Consider the following 22,289-nt stretch of genomic DNA (forward strand, 5'->3'; position numbering starts at 1 on the left):
ACTGGAAGGCTGCCTACTGACTATTGGAAGTTGGCACAGTTATGTTGTTTCATTATTCTGATTTGTTGACACAATGTGGAACAGGTTGCTATGATGACATTTTCTGCAACTGGCTCTTCTGCTTGTACCTCGAAGTGACCAAAACATCTGCCAATATAAAGAAAATATTTGCTCTGATGTTATGATGTGTGGCCAAATTCTTGTTTGTTTTAGATAAAAGAGAAACCACCACCACCTTCCACACTGCCACATGTAGAATAAGGACATACATGTTTTCTGTAGACTTTAAAACAATTTTTTCTTGAGGTTTTTAAGGGAAAAGAAGAAACACACCATCAACATTCCTTCTGGTTCTATCACATTAGGTTTACAGATTTTCTATATAACTAAAAAACCAGAATATCAGTCCATCTGCAGTAAGAAGACACTTGCTCAAATGTACCATGGTATGAGACAGTACCATACTTAACACCACTACCAGCATTTCAAAGCCATTTCAAACTTCTTGATCTCTAAACTTAATTCTATTTTTAAACCATTTTCTTCCCCATTTCAACAGACATGACACCAAAGAGCTGCCACATCAAAATACAGATAAAGATTTGACATTGTTAACACAATACAAAGCAGGGCTCGGGTCCCTCTGGTAACACACAGGGCTTTGAGAAGGGAAAGGGATTATGTTCAGTCCAACAAAACTGAGACAAAGTTTCACATCCACACATTGCAGGCTCTCAGTTCCTGCTTGTTCTTAACAGCTCAGTACAATTTCAAACTCACCCCACCTATCCAACCCTTCCCCAGCAGCTCCTTCCTTCTCCTCCCAGATCCAGGAAAACATACAGCAGATTCCAGATACTTTTGAGATCTTGTCGGAGTGGAGTTAAAGCAGAACAACAGAACCAAGACAGCAGGAAGCAATAAAAATAACACACTTAACAGGTATTTTTTTGCATGTTGCTTAAAGAACTGCAAACAGTTAAAGCCTCAAGTCAATGCTGCTCCACCTTTACACACCCATATGCACAGCACATTCAGCAAGACACAGTGAAGCTGCAGAAATTCCATAATCTGGGATTTCTGGGGACCCAAGTGCTTAACCCTTCTACTGCTAAGACACAGCATCTTTGAACTAAACCATAACTTAGTACATTTCTAGAAACAGAATTACAGTACTGACTTAAAAAACATTTTCTAAGGCTCAGACTGAGTCCAAAAAGGCCTCTGGTTGGGTTCATTCAAGCTCTTGTTTGGACTGCATGAATGCAGCATAAGAATGATTGCAGCAAGACGTCCACAAGTAATTTCTACATTTATTTTTTATACCAAAAAGTTATGTGCAACAAATAGAATTTGAACATATTTACATTGTTTTACCTGTTAGCAAAATTGTATCCTAAACCTCCAGAGAATCTCAACCTATTTTGATAAAAGGAACATCTGCCCAATTACTCCAGTTCAATGGATGTTTAATTTGGAGTTTAAAGCACTAGTAATTAATAGTTGATGGAACATACTATACGGAATAAACACCTAATATTTAGGCCATGCTTAATACAGTTTTAAGGTAACAAAACACTTCATCTTTTCTGGACCAGTGTTGTCTAGATCACATTTAAACAACACTGGCAGAACCAAAGCTATCAGATCTGACTGTAGCCCATATGAATTTGGAGCATCAAGTGCTGCCTGAAGCACCTCACCAATTGTTTTCAATGCTCAAGAGACTCTGTACAGCAGAAGACAAATGTGCACTGCAGTATGCAGAAACCTCCTAATAAGAGAGGTTTCCTGTCACTTTAGGTATCAAAGGTGGTAGGGAATGCTTCATTGGCCTTCACAATGCAAACACTTCACAGTAAGCAACTTCTGAGAGCACTGATTTCCTAAACATGACTTTAACGCTTTGCTGGCCTTAAGAGTAGCAAGTGTCTTACAGTAAGAAGATTTCAGGAATGTTTAATTCCTAAGCAGGTTTTGGGACAAGGTTCTTTTGCTTTTCCAATCCACCTCTCCCTGCAAAACTTCTGAGAGCCAGGGAGGAGGAGCAAGAGCCCAAATTCAGACTCACTATTTGTAGACTGTAGATTTCCCCACCACAACATCCCCCCCCTCCTCCTCTGCTCTCACAAGTGTTGATACCACAACCAGAATCTGGGTAACGATACTGCCTCCTCATCCCTTTGCCAGACCAGGTATTAGTTACTAGCTTATTTTACCCACACTCTTGTATCCTCTAGATTTCTCAGAATTTGCCTTGGATTTGTAAGGCTCAAATTAAAATCAACCACAAGCATCTGCCATGACATTTGTTTGGGGTTAGGGGGGGCAGTTGCATGAAGCACTCATGTGATTTCCATCACATCACTAATTGTAACCTGAGCTGTTTTACTGGAAGAAATATGCTCTTTCTAGCAGTGGGAGCAGTGAGGAAAGAATCAAAGAACTGGAAGCAAAAAGGTCCAAATTTCTACTGATAAGATAATTCTGCCCTTTATTCAGGCCAACTGCATTTCTGAAGCACAAGACAGAAAGTAGAAGAGTTAGGGCCATCTCTAGCAAATCACTTCCAGTAAAAAGTAACTGCAAGAACAGCACACAAGACAACAGAGTTCACAATTAAGGATCAGATTTGAAGTCCCTGCACAAAGTGTAGCTCCTAGTTCTTCCAGAGACCAAACTCAGTTTCCACTTGATCCCTACGTGCACACAACCAAGCACTGCAGACATGACTGCTGAAAATCTGGCCCTGAACAGTTTTACTAAACAAACTGAATTAACAGACTATGCCCACACAGACAAGCACAAGACACAGTGAAGTTAGTCAACACCTATACTTTCAGCTGATGGGGCTTTTTTTTCCTTTATTTTTTTTTTCTGTGTGCATTACACCCAGAAATTGGACCAAGTAATCATGGATTATACTTGTCTCCATTTGCTGCTTGTTCTGAGATACTATCACTGCAATTAAAGGTTTCAGGCAGCATGTGTTCACCTCTTCCTTGGATGAGAAGATGCCTTAGTGTAGATCACAGGAATGCATCAAAATAAAAAATTCACAACACACTAAGCAGTGATATTGCCTCAAAGCTTCTTAGAGAACAAAGTAAAGCCTTGAGGGAGCACTTTAACATCATTCACTCTCCTCACACCAAAGTTCAAGGCATTTGAGAGACAGAACTAAACATCAAGACAAGCTTTAACTATACTCTGGTCAATACAAAACGCATTTAATGAATTGTTGTCTAAAACTGTTAGACAAGAGGGACAAGTAATTTAGTGTTACATGCAACAGATGATACTGATACCACAGAACTCTATACATCAATGCAGTTTCCACCTACATCCTTGATACAAACCAGAAAATTACTTCAGTAGTAATTTAAATACTATTTTGTGAATTCCATCTAAAAAAAATAATCTATTTTCTCTACCAAACACTCCATGTTTCACAGTCAAGTTTATCCTCAGCAACTTAGTGTTTGCAATCCACTTAGCCACATAAGAGTTTGACATTCATGTTTAAGAAAAAAAAATCCTAAATTTGTTAAACTAATTCTTTAAATAAATGGGTATGCAGTTGGAATTCTTCATATTTAAAAGCTGCCAAGGGCAAAAAACAGCACAGCACCAATTGCAGAAAGTAGCTGAACTGACACGTTGGTGTCACAGAGTCTGAAACACAAGTATTGTAACTTCACCAAATCACATTATCAACTTTCTGTTGCACTGATTTAACTGAAACAACATTGCTACCACTTCTCAGTCTAAGAACTAAAATAGAACTCTTAATACTCTTCTATCCCCAGCAAGTTTGCTTGGAATTTTGTTTGTTTGTTTGTTCATTTTCAAAGCAAGGACACTTCTGCCTGCCAAGTTTAACACAAAATATTTGGTTTAGGATTTTAAGACAGAAGGCACTTTTAACATTCAGCCTTAGAACACTGAGTGCAGAAACACCATTTAAAATTTTGTTCCTTTGTTTAAATCCGCAGTTTAATTTATTTTTTTTTTTCAAATTAGTTATTAGAAAGAGCAATGATAGCACTATATCACATTTCACTTCCAGGAGCACATTTACTCACTTATCCCACTAAACAGGTTGCCCTTCCAAGGGATCTTATGTGTGTCAGGCCCAAAGTTCATTTCCCAATATAGCACAAACCAAAGATCCTGACAAAGATCAATTAAGTAACTGCTTTTTCAGTGCACTGCTTGCTTATCCCACTCAGTCAGTGGTTTCTACTGCAAACTGCAATTCGACTGCAGTATTCATACAACATCAGACATCAGTAACACTGGCTGAGCACAACTGAAAAATGAAACAGCTCTGTGTGGAAATCAAGTCCTTTCAAAGAATGCTCTTGAATACATCAACCCCCAATCTGCATTCAATATCCCGGTGGCAGCTTTCTATTGACCACATTAAGCTTTTTTTCATTCTGTACAGAAATTAACGGAGTTGTGGTTGAATGAACATTACTTCAGGTTTCAGATTTAATTCCATTTTCATTACTGGAGACAAAAAAGAAGAAAAAATGAAACAAAATCCAACCATCATCCTTGTGAAAGCACTGGCAGTGAGTGCAGCATCACGGTGTTCTCTAGAGAGGTCGCTTCTTCCATCAGGTCAGTCAACCATTAGCTGACAGCTCCTAGGCTAACAAAACTGATTGTACAGTGAGTTCTCCAGGGATGAAATCAGTACTTCTAGTTTTATTTACAGTATAAGTCCTAGTCAAATCTAAGTCCATCAGCTAAAAATAAAAAGTAATACACATACTGTAAACATGGCAACATTAAATATGGTAATGCTAGTCTAGAATATTTAATGTCATGACCACATCTTGTTACACCTGAATTTATATACAGGGTATTTTATAGCAAGTGTTACCCATTTCACAAGTGGAGGGGGAAGAGAGTCTAGGCTTTGCTGTGGCTAAAACTCCTTCAAAGTAAAGTTAAAGCTTGTCTTTGATTGTATTAGACCTTTCTTTCATAACCACATTTTAAATTGAAGATTAGCACAAAAAAAAAAAATCTAGGGCCCCTTCAAATTTATAATTAAAAATTCAGTTATGATACTCAGGGAAAGTGTCTGATATGGAGAATAAAAAATTACTGCAAAATAAACTTAATGGAAGTTGGGTCTTCAGACTGTCAGTCAAAAGTTCAAACAGGTGTCACTCCTGTTTGGGTTGGAGTTGCCGTTTCCAGGCCTCGTTCAAATAAACAAGTCGTTTGTAGTTGATGATAAAGAGAATGAAGTTCAGCAAATATGTGATGACGCAGACAATGCAAAATTCCTTCAGCACGAAGTACAGAATATATGCCAAGTACAATGACCCTACTACAGACACTATGGAGGATGTCATGAGGATTAGAGCTGCTACTGCACTTGCTGTCATACCTGCAACGAGAGACAGAAAGTTACTCCTGCTGCTCCCCTTCCACACACAGCAAAACAGCCTAAGCACTCTAATTCAAACTGAAGGCTACTCAGCAAGTTTGTATTACATAGAAGTCTGTTTAAAATACCATGAGTTCAAGATGGCTGACAAATCTCAATTTGGAGGGAAGCTTCTAGGTTCTGTAGGACAGTCCTTTGATAAGAAATATGTGTAGTACTTATCATCTTCTGTATTCCTGAGTTATGGGAAAGTTACAGGTTTGTCAAGTTATATCTAGCAATATGAATGGGTATACATTACATTTCATGCACCACTTTTGCCTACTGCCTCTATTGCTCCAGCAAAACTTGTAAATTCCATTTTTATTTCCTCCCGTTTCTATTGAGCAAGTCAACACTAAATATATTTAAATGAAAATATCAGTGCAGCAACTGTCTTGATGGTTATATTATTAATAGCATAGCAGGAGAAAATGCAATTGCTTGTCATCAGTTGGGTTTTTAAGCCCTTTGGACCAGATTAGACTGGGGCTACAAAAAAAAGAAAAAAAAATCACATGCATTTATCTGCTGTCTTGCAGATTGTGCAATATGTAATGCACTCCTCTTTCATCACCACAGACCTGTTACATACTTGAGGCTCTAAAGTGAATTAGTACTTACCAAGTAGCATTTGTAGTATATAAAACACGAGTCCAAAAACACTGTTTGACTGATTTATTGCACTGTCCTTTCCAAAGATGGAACCCAACAGACCGAATCCTCGACCCCATCTGTAAAACAGTGAAACTATTTAACTTGTATCTGGACACCAACTGCTTTACAATCAGTATTTTCAATTAATCACTGTTGGGAAAAAAAAGATAAAAGATACATACATGCTGACATGACCACTGCAGTCCTAGGTGAAGTTTAGAGTTACCTTGGAAAGCCAAGCATCTTGCACCCAGGTGGGTATCAGGTACAACTTTATTCCACATGCTGCTGCTGAAACTTATTTGACACACCAGGATTTACCAAGCTGACACAAGTGCAACTTCACCCAAACCCATGTCTCCTTCCTAGAGTCATGGCTCAAAGTACTTTTATCAAACAAACACTTCCTTCCTCCAGCAGCTTTCTCCAGCACAGTAAAGTGGGTACAGGTTCACTTTAGGGCTGAGGCACAACTTCCTAAGTAGTTGTTACCAGCTCTGCCAGCACTCACCTCCCTGGCACCAGAGCAACTTAGTAACTGCCTGTCAGTAATTATTGTACTTGTGCTCTTCTCCCCAAGAAATTGTGCAGAGAATCACAGAATCATTGAAAAAGCTGAGCTGGAAGGGACCCATCAGCATGATCAAGTCCAACTCCTGTTCCTCTGTGGAGCACCCCAAGCATCACACCTGAGAGCATCATCCTAACACTTCTTCAATTAATTAGACAGCAATTCCTAGAAAGCCTATTTACTACATAAACAGAAAAAAAAACCATTTTCAATGGGTTTGTTCTGCAATCTTGCAAGTGACTGAAGTGAAACCTCAGTGCAAATCTAAAGCTTCAAGGCAGCACAGGAGAGACCAACACTGATGTAGAATATAGTTTGTGGGGAAAGGAGCATCCAGGATGGCATGGATCAGGAAAGCTGCTGTAGAGATGTGAGAGCAGCACTTCATTGCTAAGGAAGCCACACTTCCTAGGGAGGGTTTTTGAAAAAAGACCAAATAGCATGCAACAACATAAGCTGAAACTGTAAAGAAATACTTCCAAAGAATCTCAGCTATGAAAAGACTTTCCTCCCACACTGTACGTTATCTGGATTTTAAGTGAGAAATGTTTATTTTTCAGTCTTACTTTGATAAAATGCTCAGGGTAACAATTGCCTCATGTTGTCCAGCTATCAAATGCAGTATTAAAGAGCCAGACAAATAAATCTAAGGTATCACCATTCTGCATTCAATAGTCTGTTTTTATTTTTCTGTGTTACTACACTTAGAAATGCTGCAGCTTCCTATCCAAAGGTGCAATTTATTGTTTTAGTCTCCAAGTAAAAAAAAAAAATTAATGGTGATACTAAACCCTACTTGGACAAATTTAAACTTTACTTACCAAGACCCTAAACAGAGTAACTCAAAGTGTGCTGATATCTTTGGTTCAGCATCAGCCTGACTCAAAACAACAGCAGGAAATCTCACTCTCTCCCTGCCTTAGCTGTAAACCCTCACTTCTGGTGCCTGTGGGATCCTGTTGCATTTGAGAGTGAACCCAAGCTTAAAAAAGTCAAACCCTACAATTATTCTGCAAGGGAATAAAATGTTGCTACTGGAAAGATAAAGAGTTCAAACCCTTCCTGAAAGCCAGTGTCCCCTAGATGCAAGGTCAGAGCACACTGAAAGCTTCTGACACGCAACAGTTCATTAAGAATCTTGTTGGCCTTGTAGCAGTTTTAAGGACAAGTATTGAATTTCAGCCATGGAGTGCAGCACATCTTATTCCACACACTTCAAGATAGCTCAGGCATCTGTGGTTTCATTTTTTCCAGCCTCACAAGGTTTAAAGTGTGAAGAAGTTTTCTACATCAAAATGAAATTCAAAGCATTGGGACTTTGTATATTTCTATCTAAATTCTTTACTGAAGAAGCTAAATCATCTAATTCTACCAAAGAGGTCTCCAAATCCACTAAAATGCACAAAGAACCAAGTACCTTTACAAGTGATTGGAGGAAGGGTAACTTCCTTCTCACACCAAAATCATGCAAATCCCACCCCAGTTGTGATAGGGCAAGAAAAAAGATTGTAGTGCTAGCATTAGATAAACATCAGGAAATAAAACAACAGTAAAAAGGCCTATAAACTGCTCAGACTTCCATGACTGAACTTGCCTTTCTTAAAGAATATAATTCACACGAACTACTGCTACAGAACAATTTCTTGGATACAGAATTCTAAGTTAAATCAACTGCACTAATTAAAGGATTGCTTGCACAGCAAGATAAGGGCATAATCCCAACACCAACAACTTTTTCCTGGTACTGACTTGTGGCTCCCCAACCCTTAAGCAGCCAAGTGTTCTGTTGTGAAAACCATGCTGAAGTCACTCTGCATGATTCAGAGCAGCGTGACAAACACAGGTGGCAAGCCTAATTCTGCCACACCCAAGTTTCACCCCTATTAAAGGATAAAAAAAGAAAATCTGAGCTAACTTCAAGAAAATGTTAAAATAAATCCTAAGGACATCTTGCTGTATGGTTGATGTAACTCAAATTCCCTCTCTCTTCAAGGTGACAGCCTGTGTCATTTCCAGGTACAACTGTGAATGTTCTTGGAAAAAATGGATTCCAGAAATCCGAGACAAATTGTTTGGAGCTGTTCATACAGTTTCCTGACATCTACAGTTGAACACTACTGTGACTTCAGGTCCTATGTGCAGTTCCTTTCCTCAAAAACAGGCCTTGAAAATTAATATCCACCCTCTGTAAACAGAGCCCCTTTTGGTTTGTGATACCTAACAGTGCTCAGCACTGCATTTTAAGAATTTTAAAGCAGTGTTTGCACACTCCTGGCACTTGTTAAAAGGAAGACAATAAGTCTTTGGAGGTCATTTTGATCCACAAGTGACCTATCTCCCATCCAATCTGATGCTGTTAGATCATTACCTCTTTTGCACCGTTATGAACAACCTTTGTGTTCCAGAGCAGAATACTCTGGGAGTAAACTTTAAATATTTTATTGTAATTTAGCAGAGACAATATCAATGGTAAGGAGATAACCAAGAGAACCCAACACATTACAGGAGTATCTTGGTGATTTTAAAGCACAAGTAAACAGCCTCCATATTCAGCATGTTAAAAGCTGTAAGAGTTACCAATACTAGCTCAAAAAGCAACAGAATTCCAAGTCTGCCAAACACAGCAAGTAAAACAAACAGATAAAATGTATATATTTATTCAGGAGTGAGATTATCATCTTATCTACTCTCTTTAAGAAAAACAAAAGTAGTTTTTCTTTCTAGCCAAGCATCCCAGTTCTGACAGCTACCTGTAGGAGATGATTTTAAAGGCTTTTACAAAGAAATAATTCCTCAAGATGCTCTCCTTAACCTCAATCATCATTAAGAATCAGCTTCTAAAAACTGAGCAGGGCTTTTGCCTCCTCAGCAGCTTACCACGAAGCCTTCCAAAACGTACCTAGATGTTTTCTGAACACCAACTTTTGACTCCTACAACATTCCCCATGATAAATTCCAGAATCACATCACCACCTCTTCCTTCAGAAATCCTTAGTTTTCATGTCAGGAAAAGAAACAACTACCATATATTCATTTCAACAAAGTAACCACAGTAGATCAGGTCAAGTCCAGAGAGCTTCAGGACCACATCCTGACCCTGACATGGGTCCCAGTTCACATTCTAGTTTCCTAAATGCCTATTTGAAAATGCCATCAAATCCTTCAGGAGATTATTAAAAGCCATGTATGACTCAAAATCTAAAACCACTCTGCATTTGTGCAGCAACAGGTTTGCCAACACATTTCTCCCTCAGCTTTTAGGTTTGCTGTAATGAAAAGGGCAAACAATTATAATAAAGATTTTATCTTCAGCAAACTGTAAGTAAAGAACTCAAGTTCTACTCTTGGCATGTGACAGACACATTTCCTTACTTGCCACCTGACTTCTGCAAGAAGTCATAGTGCAGAATTAAAGTTCTGAGGAGGGGACTAAAGCTGCCCCATGCTCACACATGGTCTCCAGTTAAAAGCTCACAGGAAGGTCAAAGGATCAGGAAATCCTCAGCAATGATAAGAAACTTTGAGTGCAGCTTCTTTACAGCTTCACTGGAGAATTTTGGATTAAACCTAGTTCATGGCTGCAAGGTTACTTAGGCCACTCCAGCAGTTTTAATAAGTTAAGTAAAAGCCTTCAATTAGAAGGCACAAGAAAGGAGATTAAAAAGTCTCATTTGCAGACTTGCCAAGCACGCTCAGAATCTTTTATTCACTTGATTTTGTGTTTAAATCTATTAGCAGTATTTAGCACAAACAAATGAGATTTTATTCTACATACCCTCCAGGGTCTGCCTCTAAAACAGTCCAGAAAAGCCTCAGTGTCTGGATCAACAAAACCTCATGCACAGTGGCTAATTATTTTATAGCAGTCTTTACAGAAGCACTGGGTATTCAAGCTACAAGTATTGTACTACTCCTACATAATCTCTTCCATTAAGCTACCACAAAGTCCACATTTGAACTACAGGCACTTTGTGAAATTTACTTAGCATCAGGCAAAATAATTCTTAATGCAAATTCCTGTCAAGCTAGAAATGACCTTTTTTATGAAAAGCAAGAATTACACGTGTTCAGATCACTATAAGGTTAAAACCAACCCAAACTAACCCACACGTAGCTCAGGTATTGCTGTATTTTATAAAAGATGTGCCTTGGTCACTGCATATTCTACCAGTCTGAAGTATGAAGTGATCATTTTTTCATTAAAAAGATGAGACAAAAAGTACTTAAACTATCTTAAACTATTCTGGGGACAACTCACTTCATAACTAACAAAGCTGTAACTGTTCCTGAGACCCCTTCCTTCCCCAGGACATGGATTAATCAAATCCCTCCCAGCTCACCCCCCCCATCATCAGTCACATCCCTTACCATTCAGCTCTCAGCCCTATTTGCACACATGCTGCCTGGCAGAGCAAGGGGAACAGACAACCTCCCAGCTGAGCTAGGGTTTTTCTGCCCCTTCTGCAAAGATATTACTTTGAGTCTGTTTCTAGAAACCTTTAGTAACTTGCAGCCTTTGTTAAATTTTGCCACTAAAAAGAAGTGAAAAAATTAGACAATAAGTTAATACACAAGATACAAAGGAAAAATCTCAGAATCCAGGCTAACAAAGCAGGATAACACCTTTCTTGGCCTGAAGTTGGTTTTGGTTTTTTGGCTCAATCTCCTTAGCTGTGAAGTTTGTCTCACACTCCCCTAGCTCCAGCTACACCAACTCACCTTCATCTTGACCCTGCAGCACTCCAACCACATCAGCAAAGCCTTTGACACACCAGGTGGATTCTGTCTACTCCGATTCTTCCCTCCCCAGTCACCAAACCAGATTTTCAGACCTTCTCTCAGATACCAAAACCAACCAGTCCTTGCTACACAGTAACTCAAAAAGCACCACTACACCTGCTGTCTAACCATTTGCAGACCTCAAAAATGAACAACAACCAAATTCAAGTAACAGGATGGATTTTTATCTCTGTCTCAGCAGCCCACAGTTCCATGTAAACTATTCCAGTAGCCTAAGACCCACAAATGTGGTTCCTGTTAAATAACCACCAGCTTCTCCACATACTGCTCTTCAGCAGCTTAATCAAGTCTTTCATTTTCTACACAGAAAGGAAGATTCCTAACAAAATCAGTAAATTGGCTCAGGTTAGAGAAATTACTGACTTACAAAACCAGTAAAATTTTGAAAAGATGCACATGAGCATCATCTGCCTGTGCTGGCTCACAAGAAGGGAATATGCAAGCTTCCTCTTTGATACCACCTGCACAAAGCCACCTTCACCCACTCTCACATCAGCAGCTCAGTCTCAAACATATCTGAACACTTGCTTGCAGGTACAGCAAGAAAAAGATGCTGGGACATGAGAAACATCATTAATAGGCAAGATAACTGCTATTTAATGTTCTTAACCTCAAATCAAGCAAACTTGAAAGACATCAAGTTTACAGAGCTGCCCCACAATAGAACTGAGTGGAAACCTGCTCTTTAACATCAGGGGAGGCAGGAGAGCAGGGTTTTCTTCCATGTCCCATTTCCTTAGATAATGGGGCTGTCCTTGTCAACTTGATCTCTGTTACAGTCTGCACTCTAAAGATGCACCAGAACAATAGTTCTGGCAAGATGTGCTCCACTGAAGCCCAGCACTGGCCAAAGTTTTAACTCCCATATCTCCTAGCTTAACACACACCCACTCTGCAGAGGAACAAGTTCTACACCAGCATAGCTCTCCTCACACACCACAGCATTTAAGACCTCTGTCACAATTCTGAGCAATTCAAACAACATTTACAGAGGGCAAAATTCACTGCTTAAAATCATTCACAAAGGTGAGCAGAACAATGCAATATTACAGTTGTCACATGTGGCAAATCCAGAAAAACAACTGCATGTCTGCACAGCCCTGAACCACACCATAAACAAATTCTACAGATGTACATTTTCAAGAATTACCTGATTATTGCTTTGATCCATCCACTAGAAGACATAAGGCAGACATGGTTTTCAGAATATGCCCTTCAGAGTGGTTCAAAGACAAGACAACAATCCAAAACCTTGCACATTAGCATGAAGTTCAGAACAGGGAGTCCTTAAATACTTCATCTCTCAAGTTCTACCCAGAAACCCACCAATTTTTAAAATCCTAGCTGACTCTAGAACTTCTTCTGTAAGTCAGATAAAAACGTTAACCTAGATCAATATTGACTGTTTCCAAACCTCTTCACTTGCACAGCTGGCCAAAAGCTACAAATATTGCCAAAAGACAGCAACATGTGCCCTTTGGCCACTCATGCCAACTATCTTAAGCCTGTACTGAAGTTGTTCCAGCACTAACACATGCCAGGCTACCAAACTTCCTTCAGGAAGAGCCATCCAGTAATCTACCCTGCAGGAACCTGAAATTAATCAACACAGAAAGCAGAAATCTGTGAGAAGATCCAAAAGTCTCCCAGGACATGCAAAAGAACAAAGCCAAAAGCTCAGGGTGTCTGCATTGCTACTTAAATGCCAGATTTTATTTCTAGCCATCCCACTGTCCCTATTACTTGAAACCTGTTAGTTTAATTCTATTAGAACAGCAAAACCAAAGGTTTTCAGGAGCTGCTATAAGCCCGTTTCATTGCCACTGAAGGCACATCTGCAACTTCATTTTTCTCCAACATAAGAGAGTAATTCACTTAAAATATCTAGAGCAAATGCCAGGAATAAGTAAGGGAAGGTACTAGGAAAAAATCTGATGTTTTAATCTGGAAAGTTACAGCAGTTACTACACAGTCCTTTGTTGTTTTTCCTCTCCAAACTATTCCATGAACCTTCCCCATGATAAAAGGTTGAAATATGCTAATAATCAGTATTTTGAGTGAGGGATCCCACGAAGACAGCTCTCCAACAAACTCTTCTGGATGAGTCACTCTCAGATGCAAGGTTTTCCATGCCCCTCCCTCTGGTAATCTTTACAACATTTTTGTTCTCACTGTGGTGCCAATACCAGATTTGGCTTAAAAGCAAGACTTGGAAACACTAATAGCTTCTTAGTAGAAAAAAATCCTCCCCAAAGGCCAGAACTTACTTCCAAAGTGACTCAGCTCAGGAAGGAATATACTAATTTATGCTAATTGTTCTATACAGTTAAAATTAATCCCAGCACCATCATATGCTTTTTAAAGTTCAGCCCACTGCTGGAGTCAACACTTGAAATGTGAAGATTGTTACATTCCAAGTCCCATTAGTAAATCTTAGCTTAAATTAAGTGTCACACAACAGAATGAACACTCTAGAAACAAAAAAAAAGCCATGAAGTACAAGTTTGTGTCCAATTTTACTCTGTTAACTCATATAAGGAGTATATCAAATAATTTGTGATTTCCAGTGTAAAAACTTAGTGAGAAAAGGAACAGCTGAAAGTTAAATCTGCCTTGCATGGGGAAATGTTGTAACACTGCATTTGACCCTCTTGCTATTTCAGTGAAATCTAACTTGTAGCCAAAAGTTCCTTTGAGAAATCAAGTTTCAGAGCCACTGGTGACATGTGGGAGTCAGAAGGAATATTCAGCTGGAGAGAGAGGAGCTGTAGCATGGAAAGTAAGAAATTTCTTTCAGGGTTATTCTTACTCCCAAGTTTAACAGTTTGCCTCTTGCCTTACTTTGAAAGCAATTCTCCTTTTTTGTCTGTGTCCTGCACAATACTGACAGCAAATTCTTCTCCAAATATGGTTGGACTGAGCAGAACCTGCATGCTCCTTTCCCACAAACTCCTTTTCCCACCTGCTTCAGTATCATGAGCTCTCCTGACATCTGCAACACTGCAGTCTTTGGGCACAATTCTTCTAGCAACTGCTGGGGAGTTTTAGTTGATTTTATCCCTAACTGTTCAGACTATTACACAGAATTCCCACAGTAAACTATTTACAGGTCTTACCATGGCATACTCAGCATTTCAGCTGCAACATTACTAATTAACACTGTAATTACCAAGTGTTATTCCATAATTACAAATACTTAAAGATATAATAGGGATTGTCTCACTTCTTCATAGCTTTTAGTAAATATTAAAACTATTATTTACTATATCTTTAGTAAGAAATAAAACTATTCCTTCAAGCTTCCTGTCTCAATAACAACATTTAACATAATTAAAAGAAAAAAAAAGCTAATGAAGGAGCAGTGCTATTTAAGGAGAGACTACTGTGGAGGCTGCTCAACTGGTTAAATCCCTATAATTTTCTTTTCACATCTATAGCTGTGGTAAAGTTGAGATTACTGACAATACTCACATGGTTTAATCTTGTTAATTAGACACAATTTTGATAAGTTTTAAGTTATCTGGCAAGCTTATTGAAGTCATCTTCCTGCTTACATTGGGACTCCTCATTGAGGGACATGAACAAGCACCTTCTCAAAATAAAGATTATCTGATGACAGAAAAGCAGAGTTAAAGCTCTCATTCAATCACCAGAGCCTCCTTTCAGACACCCCTAGGTACACATCTCTTTTTAACATAACACAGTCCCACTTCTGTGGTGACAGAACAGGGTTTAAGAGTTCCCTGCACGTTTTGCCTAAACAGTTTTAACAGTTTCCACCTTGACAGAGTATGGATATATTCTCTCCCATTGCCTTATGATAATACAGCAAGCAAGCTTTATAAAAACTGTGCCAGCTTTTATGCAGGTTACACTGAGAATAAAATAAAATCTCAAGCACTCATTCAGCCAAGGCAATATCACAGTTATAAGAATTTTTTAAAATATGGAAATATTTGGCATAAACATTTGCTGATGAATCAAACCCCTCCCCTTCCCAGCTCCTTACTGGCAATACCTCTGCTTTGCTGTGTCGTTCTATGCCTACATGTACACACACATTTATACCCACGTGCACAGTGCAGTTTTGAGGATGTTAATAACCTCATTATTTAGTTGAGGTACTTCCTGGAGCATGTCAATACTTACAGCACTTGTAACTATACAGCAGGATAAGTCTTCATTATGGTAAATCAATCAAAGAGTTACATAAAACCATGTCAAGGTAGCAGCACAATAAAATTCATACACCTGCTCTAACAAAAATAAGACCCAGTGGCCTCTACAAAAGAAAAAGGCTTATTACTGACAGGTAATCTCCCTCAAATTAAGAGCTTCCTCTGTATCATGAGGACAACCTCCTGTGCTTTCAGGTAACATTATAACACAAAGCCATTCAGGTCCTTCAGTTAAAGCCACCCAAAGCCAATCACCTACAACTGCAGATGTTTATGTTGGCCTCAACCACCAGTCACACCTACAGCGTTTTACTGTAGCCTGCACTCGCCACTACAATGACTGTCAATCTAGCTAATTGCCATTGATTACAACACAGAAATCGCAGGTGCCTCACCCTCTGGCCCCAACTGATCCTCCAAGATGCCGTTCCCACTCCAACCCTCAAAGCGGAGGGGAGACCCGACACCCCCTTCCTCGGCCTCTCCACCCTGGGGTCCCCAGCAGAGGCCCAGCTGCCCAGCCCCCTCAGAGCCTCACACAAACCTCCCCCGGGCCGCAGCCCCAAGCTCCGGCCGCTCTCCCGCTCAAGCCTTCCCGCCGCCGCCCCCCTCTCCGAACCGGGCCGAAACCTCCGCAGCCCCTACCTGAGCCCCTGAAGCACCAGAGGCAGCTCTCCGAGGCCCGGCCCCGCTGCTCCTCACACCCCCATCCCCCTTTTTTCCCCGCGGCGGCCCCCAGACGGGTCCCATCCCCGCCTCACCTGGAGGCGATGGCGGCGGAGCAGCGGACCCGCTCGCTGAAGTCGCAGAGGGCCTGGTAGTGGAGGTCGCGGCCTTTCTCCCGCTCCAGGTGGAAGGCGTAGAGGGAGAGCAGGATGCCGGCCGCGCAGACGGCGGAGCGGGCCACCCGCTCCCAGCGCGGTACCGACACTCGCAGCAGGACGGGCGCCGCCATCTTACCCCCTGCCGCCGCCTCACACCGCGTCGCGCGCCCGGCGCCGGCCGCCCGCGCACGCGCGCCCTCACCCCATTGGCTGCAGGGGCGGGCGCGCCCCTCCCGCCCCGCCCCAACGACCGCGCCGCACGTGGCGCTCCGCGACGACGTCACTACGGGCCGGGCAGAAGAGGCGGGGGCGCGGAGCGGCCGGGTGGTTCTAGCGCCACCTGGCGGGCGGGATGGCGGTGCTGCAGGGCGCCCCGCGGCTCCTCGCCCGCTTCCCGCGGGAGATAATCAAGGAATAAAAATAAATTTAAAAAAAGGTTTCCCCCCCCCCCCCTTTTTTTGTTTTTTTCCCTCAGGTGGGGGACGCGGGGTAGTTGGATCAGGACTTTTCCGAGGAGTGCTATGAAACCCAGCAGGACTGACGTGACCCTTTGCTATGGCTGAGGTAACACCAGCCTCTGAGCTGGGTTCTTCAGTCAGTGCTCCAGGGATTTTTCCATCGTTTTGGACAGAATGAGCCAAAGCAACCCAGCCTGCAGCCACACGGAGCTCGGCTGGTGCCTCCTGTGCCGAGGGGCCTCGTTGAGCACCTGTTATATTTCCAAAGTTTACCCTGAGCCTTTCCGGGAGTGGGCAAATAATCCAAAAATCCCATTAAAAGTGCTTTAAAAGTGCTCCACCTGCTGCAGAGCAGCTGTCGATGGATCCCCCCGAGCCCTGCTTAGCCTTATCTTTGGAAGAATACACTTCACACTTGAGCAACAGGATTTCATCATCTGTTTCCCAGATCTAGGTTCACACCTCTAAATCCAGCCTGGAAGTGGCAGCCCCAGCCAGAACGAGATGGATGCAACCAAAGAAAATCAGGACTGGATCTTCTTTCTTTTGTACATCTCTGGTTTCCACCTACAGTAGCATCAATTCCTTCCTGGACATAGTTTTAAGAACCAAATGCTTCTGGTCTGCCAACATAAAGTCATCCAGTAGCTGAATGTAAACCAATCTCAGCTTACTGTAAACACCTCCCCAAACCACCATTCTTGCTTTATCTTGAGGATGGCCACCAGCTACTTGTCCCCCTTTCCTTTCCCACTTTCTTGCATGCACATTGTGGCTGGGCATTAGCAGATGGAGCAGCAGGTCAGTACAAGAAGAAGCTCTGAGAGTTTTCCCCAGGAAGGCAGAAGGACAAACCACAATGGCAGCATTCATCCTGCTGGTGATGCCATTCCTGCCTTCATTGTTCTGCAAAACAAAGGGAATGCAGAGAGGGACACATGCTGCAAAGTGACTTCAGTAACCAGAAGGAATCCCTCTGCCTGCGAAAGAAGGAAACTGAAAATCATTAATTAAGAAGAGCTGAGAAAATTGTTCATTAAGGAGCTGTGTGAACCTTAGCAAGTGTGGAAACCAAACTAAGGATGTCCCACTGTCTGTGCTGTGCCTTCTGCTATCAGTGGGAACAAAGGGAGAGAGACAGTGGGAAAAAAGAGGGGACTGAGATCAAGGGGGCAACCAAAAAAATAAGAGGGGTGCTGCAGGAAAATAAATCATCCTATCTTACGTATGTATAGCTTGGCCTTATACAAGATTAGTTATAGCTAAAGAAAAAAAAACAAAAAATCTGTGTGTTATATTAACTGAACAAGTAGTGATCAGATTTTCCCTCTGATATATCTGGACTTAGTAAAGTCCAAAGGATGTATTTTTATATTTATTCCAAGTTACAGGATGAAACTTCTGCCTTTCTCCTTAATAAATCATTAGTTCTTTTCTAAAGCTCTGCTAAGGCTCACAACTCACAGCAGACTGCAAATCTAATTTGTGTTTGGTCTAAAGAACTCCATTTAACCAAGTCCATGCTTTCTGTTATGAAAACAGCTTTGGATATAGGATAACGACTGCAAAGTAGAAGGGTTGACTCTTATTTATTCCCTTCCATTTGCTATTTTTATTGCGTTCCTCTCCTAGGCTCCTCTTTTCAAGCCACCTTTCACCACCTGCCTCCAAACTACACAGATTTTTTTTATTTTAAGAGAAAGCAGCCACCTTCCAGCCTGACTGAAGTGCATGGAGCCTTACCACCCATGGACACAACCGAGACAGGGCCAGACCTTACTGGAGCCACCTCCTACCGTTATCTCTGCGTAATTAACTAATTAATTGAGTAATCACGTATTATAGAAAGGAAATAAATACTCTAAGAACACTTAGAACACAGTTGCCTCAATAGGCACCACACACACACACACACACACAGAGGGAATGCCTGGCACTGAGGGGGCAGCACAGCCCCTCACTCATTTTGGGGTGCCTGGCAGGTACACCCCACACCGCTGAGGGAACCCCCGCAGTGCTGCCTTAGCCCGAAGTCCTTTTCCCGGCTCCTTCCCTCAGCGATCCCCGGGACTCCCGACACCCTGGGACTCCCCGGGACTCCCCGCTCCCCGCCCCGCAGCTCCCGTTCCGCTGCCTCAGGGAGCGGCGACCCCGCCCCGACCTCGCCCCTTCCCTCAGGCGGGCACGGAGAGGGCGCGGTCTATATATAGGGGGCGGAGCCTCAACAAGCCCCGCCTTTGCGCGCGTGCGCCGTGAGGCGGTGAGGTGGGGCGGGTGTCCGGTGACCTTCAGAGGCGGCGGCGGGCGCGGTGTGCGCGGGTCTCTGCTGAGGTTGTTTTCTCTTCTCTTCTCTCCGGACTTTTCTCGTCAACGCCGTCATGCCCAGGGGTGGCCGCAGCCGCACGTCCCGCGTGGCGCCCCCCGCCAGGTAAGGGCTGCTGGGTTCCTTCCCTTCTTTCCCATCCCCCTCACCCCCTGTAGGCCGCAGCGCGGTGAAGGCCTTTCCGCCATTACTGGGGTTGGGTGACGCACCGGGGGGGGGAATGGATATAGGAAGGGGTCCGGCTGCTGTGAGGCTGGTTAGCGGGGCGCGGCTGCCTGCCTTGCGGGGATGGATGGATGTGTTGATGGAAGTAACTCTCGGTGCTTGCTGGGCGGCGGGGCCTTGCGATCCATTGCCTGAGCCTTGAGGCCTTATTTAATCAGCCCTTTTTAAGGCTCTATCTCATTTCCTGCCAAATAACTCCGTCCTTTGAGGTGTTGGGGTGCTGCGTGCCTTTCGAGCACCCAAAAAGAAGCCTGTAAACCCCGTTGTTCGTAGATCACTCACCAGAATATTGAGTTCCTGCCATCAATGTGCAGGGGGTACCAAAGAGGAACTTCCCCACAGCCGGGCGCCCTCTGCCTGTTGTGGATTTGGAGTGAAAACGTGAGGTTTCTCTCTATGTCCTTGCAGTCGGGCACCGCCAATGAGAGCTGCATCACCGGCACCGGCTGCTCGGGCCCCTGTCCCAGCAGCAGCACCGCCTTCTGCTGTGGCTGCTCCTGCCCCGAAGCAGCCTGGGCTGATGGCACAGATGGCTACAACTGCTGCTGGAGTTGCTGTCGGCTCTGCTGTTGGCCATACCATAGGTCATGCCCTTACAGGAGGATTTGGTGGAGGAAGCAGCTCTGAAGCTGCAAGGCCTGATATTACTTACCAGGTAAGAGAGCATACCTGGACATGGACTAACCAGGGGCACTGAACTTGCAACATCAATTACATACAGGCTGAAGTAATTGTTGTAAACATAAAGACTCCACAAAACATGGCTGGGAAAACTGGCAGCTTCAGTGACTCAGCTTGCAAGGCAACTTACCACAGTCACCATGAGTATCTTAAAAGTAGCTCAAAGGGCTGCACTGTGCTTGTGGTAGGGTATAAGTGGTATTTTATACTCTAGTTCCCCCCTCTGGTCAGACACAACTTTTGTGTCCCAGCTGTAATGACAGCAAGATCTATTGCAAGATCTTTTTGTGCTCCTCACACATTAAAGTAATGCAATCTAGAGTTACCCAAGTGTAACTTACAAAACTGTCCCTGCCACTGCTGGGAACTGCTTTGTACTTAAGCCCATTACTTGTACTCCATTTAAAAAGCAACACAACATTTTGACTAAAAATGCAGAGGAGAAATACCCAGCAAGCATCTTCATGGGCTGGAGCTGTTGCCAGGGTGCTCATGGAGGTTTCTGCCATTTCAGGAGCCCCAGGCAGCTCAGCCTGCCTCCTACCAGCAGCAGCAGTCACAGGTTACTCCTTGCCAGTATGAAATGAAGCAATTCCTGGAGTGTGCCCAGAACCAGACTGACCTCAAGCTCTGCGAGGGCTTCAGTGAAGTGCTGAAGCAGTGCAGGTTTGCTAATGGTAAGCAGACAGTGTTACCAGACAACTACTACATCAGCTAAGCAGTAAAATTATGGTGGGAACATCCTGGTTTTATCAGTCCATCCAGTAAAAAATGGGAATTGATGCAAAACACACATGGTGCAGTCAGTTAAAGCAAACTGCTGCTTGGTTTCCTGTTTTGTTCCTCTGTGTGTAGCTGGGGAGGGGGTGGGGGGTGGAGAGAGGGTGAATTCCTGAAGATTTTGGGCTGGTGGTGACAATGTGGGAGAGGTGACAGGAGGCATCAGCACAGCACTGCTGGCCTGGAGCAGGTGCCTGTTCTGCACAACTCACCCTGACCTGGGAGTGAGGAAATGTAAATGCTGGTGTTGGGCTGGGCTGCTGGAGTCTGCAGATAGTTGAGGGGAGAGGGAACACCCCAACATACACCTGCTTTACAGCAAGGAAGACCACCTGCCACTTAGGGACTCAAAACTTAAGTGCAATTAACTGTGATAACTTCTTTCCTTTCAGGTCTAGCCTAAGCCTTCAGATCAACATTGTTGAAGGCCATCTTTACAAGAACTGACCTGTGAATGAAAAAAAGCTTCAGTAATAAAGTCTAAAGATGTCTGTTATCTTGTTAGTTCATATATTCACACTTAACTCTCCTTGTGGCTTGATTCCTGCCATAGCTGCTACAGATGTGATACTTAAAGCCGCCAATTAATACAGCACAAAATGGAAGAATGAACAACAGAGCAGAATGAGCTAATGTAGGTAAACTGGTGTGCTGATTGTTGCAGTGAATGTAAATGATATGGTGCATAAATAAACTTCTCTCTAGAAATACCTTGCTGCAGTGGCCTTGAGTCCAGTCTGAAGGGTGAGCAGGGGAGAACTGATTTTTGGCAGCTCCTGTCTGCTTGCCAGGAGTGGTGCCTGGAGGGCTGGAGCTGCTGGAGTGAGAGAACTGGCGTAGCTCAGCTGTTAGCTGGGTGGGACAGACTTCTGCTTGAGCATTTGAGTCCCACAGGCAGCTTCTGCTGATCAAAACATACAGTGACAAGGAAGTCTGTCTGATCCATGTTATTCTGTGTGCAGCAGGTCTTGGGTCCCCTAACAGCATCCTGTTGTACTTTTAAATTAAAACAGATTCTATATTCAGGTTCAGGATATGCTGAGAAATAACCTCCCCTGTGCTCAGAGAGGATCACTGGTGGGCCATGAGCTGATCAAGCTTCTGCATTATCAAGCAGCTGGGCACTTCCAAGGTCATGTAGTCTTAGATGAAACTTACTTCCAAATAACACAAGATGAGGCTGTGGGTTTTCCTTCTCTCCCATCTTATGAGGGAAGTCTTGAATTGACTTGAGAAGGTGGTAACTATGTGTGTGTGGCTTTTCTTATGCCTGTCTCAGGTGAGCAACAGAGCTGCTGCTGTCATGTGATGAAAAGTACATAACCTGATTAAAAAGTACCTAT

General features: G+C 42.8%; 2 protein-coding genes across 2 annotated transcripts; one reads left to right on the forward strand and one right to left on the reverse strand.

The window, feature by feature from the left end:
• Positions 1-348: 348 nt before the first annotated feature.
• On the reverse strand, positions 349-16,646 carry VKORC1L1 (vitamin K epoxide reductase complex subunit 1 like 1). The gene is made up of 3 exons (XM_030462291.1): positions 16,417-16,646; positions 6,074-6,183; positions 349-5,410 (listed from the first exon to the last, which is right to left on the reverse strand). The coding sequence occupies exons 1-3, from the start codon at positions 16,608-16,610 to the stop codon at positions 5,184-5,186; spliced, it is 531 nt and encodes a 176-aa protein (XP_030318151.1). The 5' UTR covers positions 16,611-16,646; the 3' UTR covers positions 349-5,183.
• Positions 16,647-19,194: 2,548 nt separating this feature from the next.
• CHCHD2 (coiled-coil-helix-coiled-coil-helix domain containing 2) lies at positions 19,195-21,657 on the forward strand. The gene is made up of 4 exons (XM_008490683.2): positions 19,195-19,365; positions 19,894-20,140; positions 20,681-20,843; positions 21,339-21,657. Exons 1-4 carry the CDS (start codon positions 19,316-19,318, stop codon positions 21,347-21,349), a joined length of 471 nt encoding a protein of 156 aa, XP_008488905.1. The 5' UTR covers positions 19,195-19,315; the 3' UTR covers positions 21,350-21,657.
• The last annotated feature ends 632 nt before the right edge of the window (positions 21,658-22,289 follow it).

Source organism: Calypte anna, chromosome 19 (genome assembly GCF_003957555.1).
Source record: "Calypte anna isolate BGI_N300 chromosome 19, bCalAnn1_v1.p, whole genome shotgun sequence".
Lineage (NCBI taxonomy): Eukaryota > Metazoa > Chordata > Aves > Apodiformes > Trochilidae > Calypte > Calypte anna.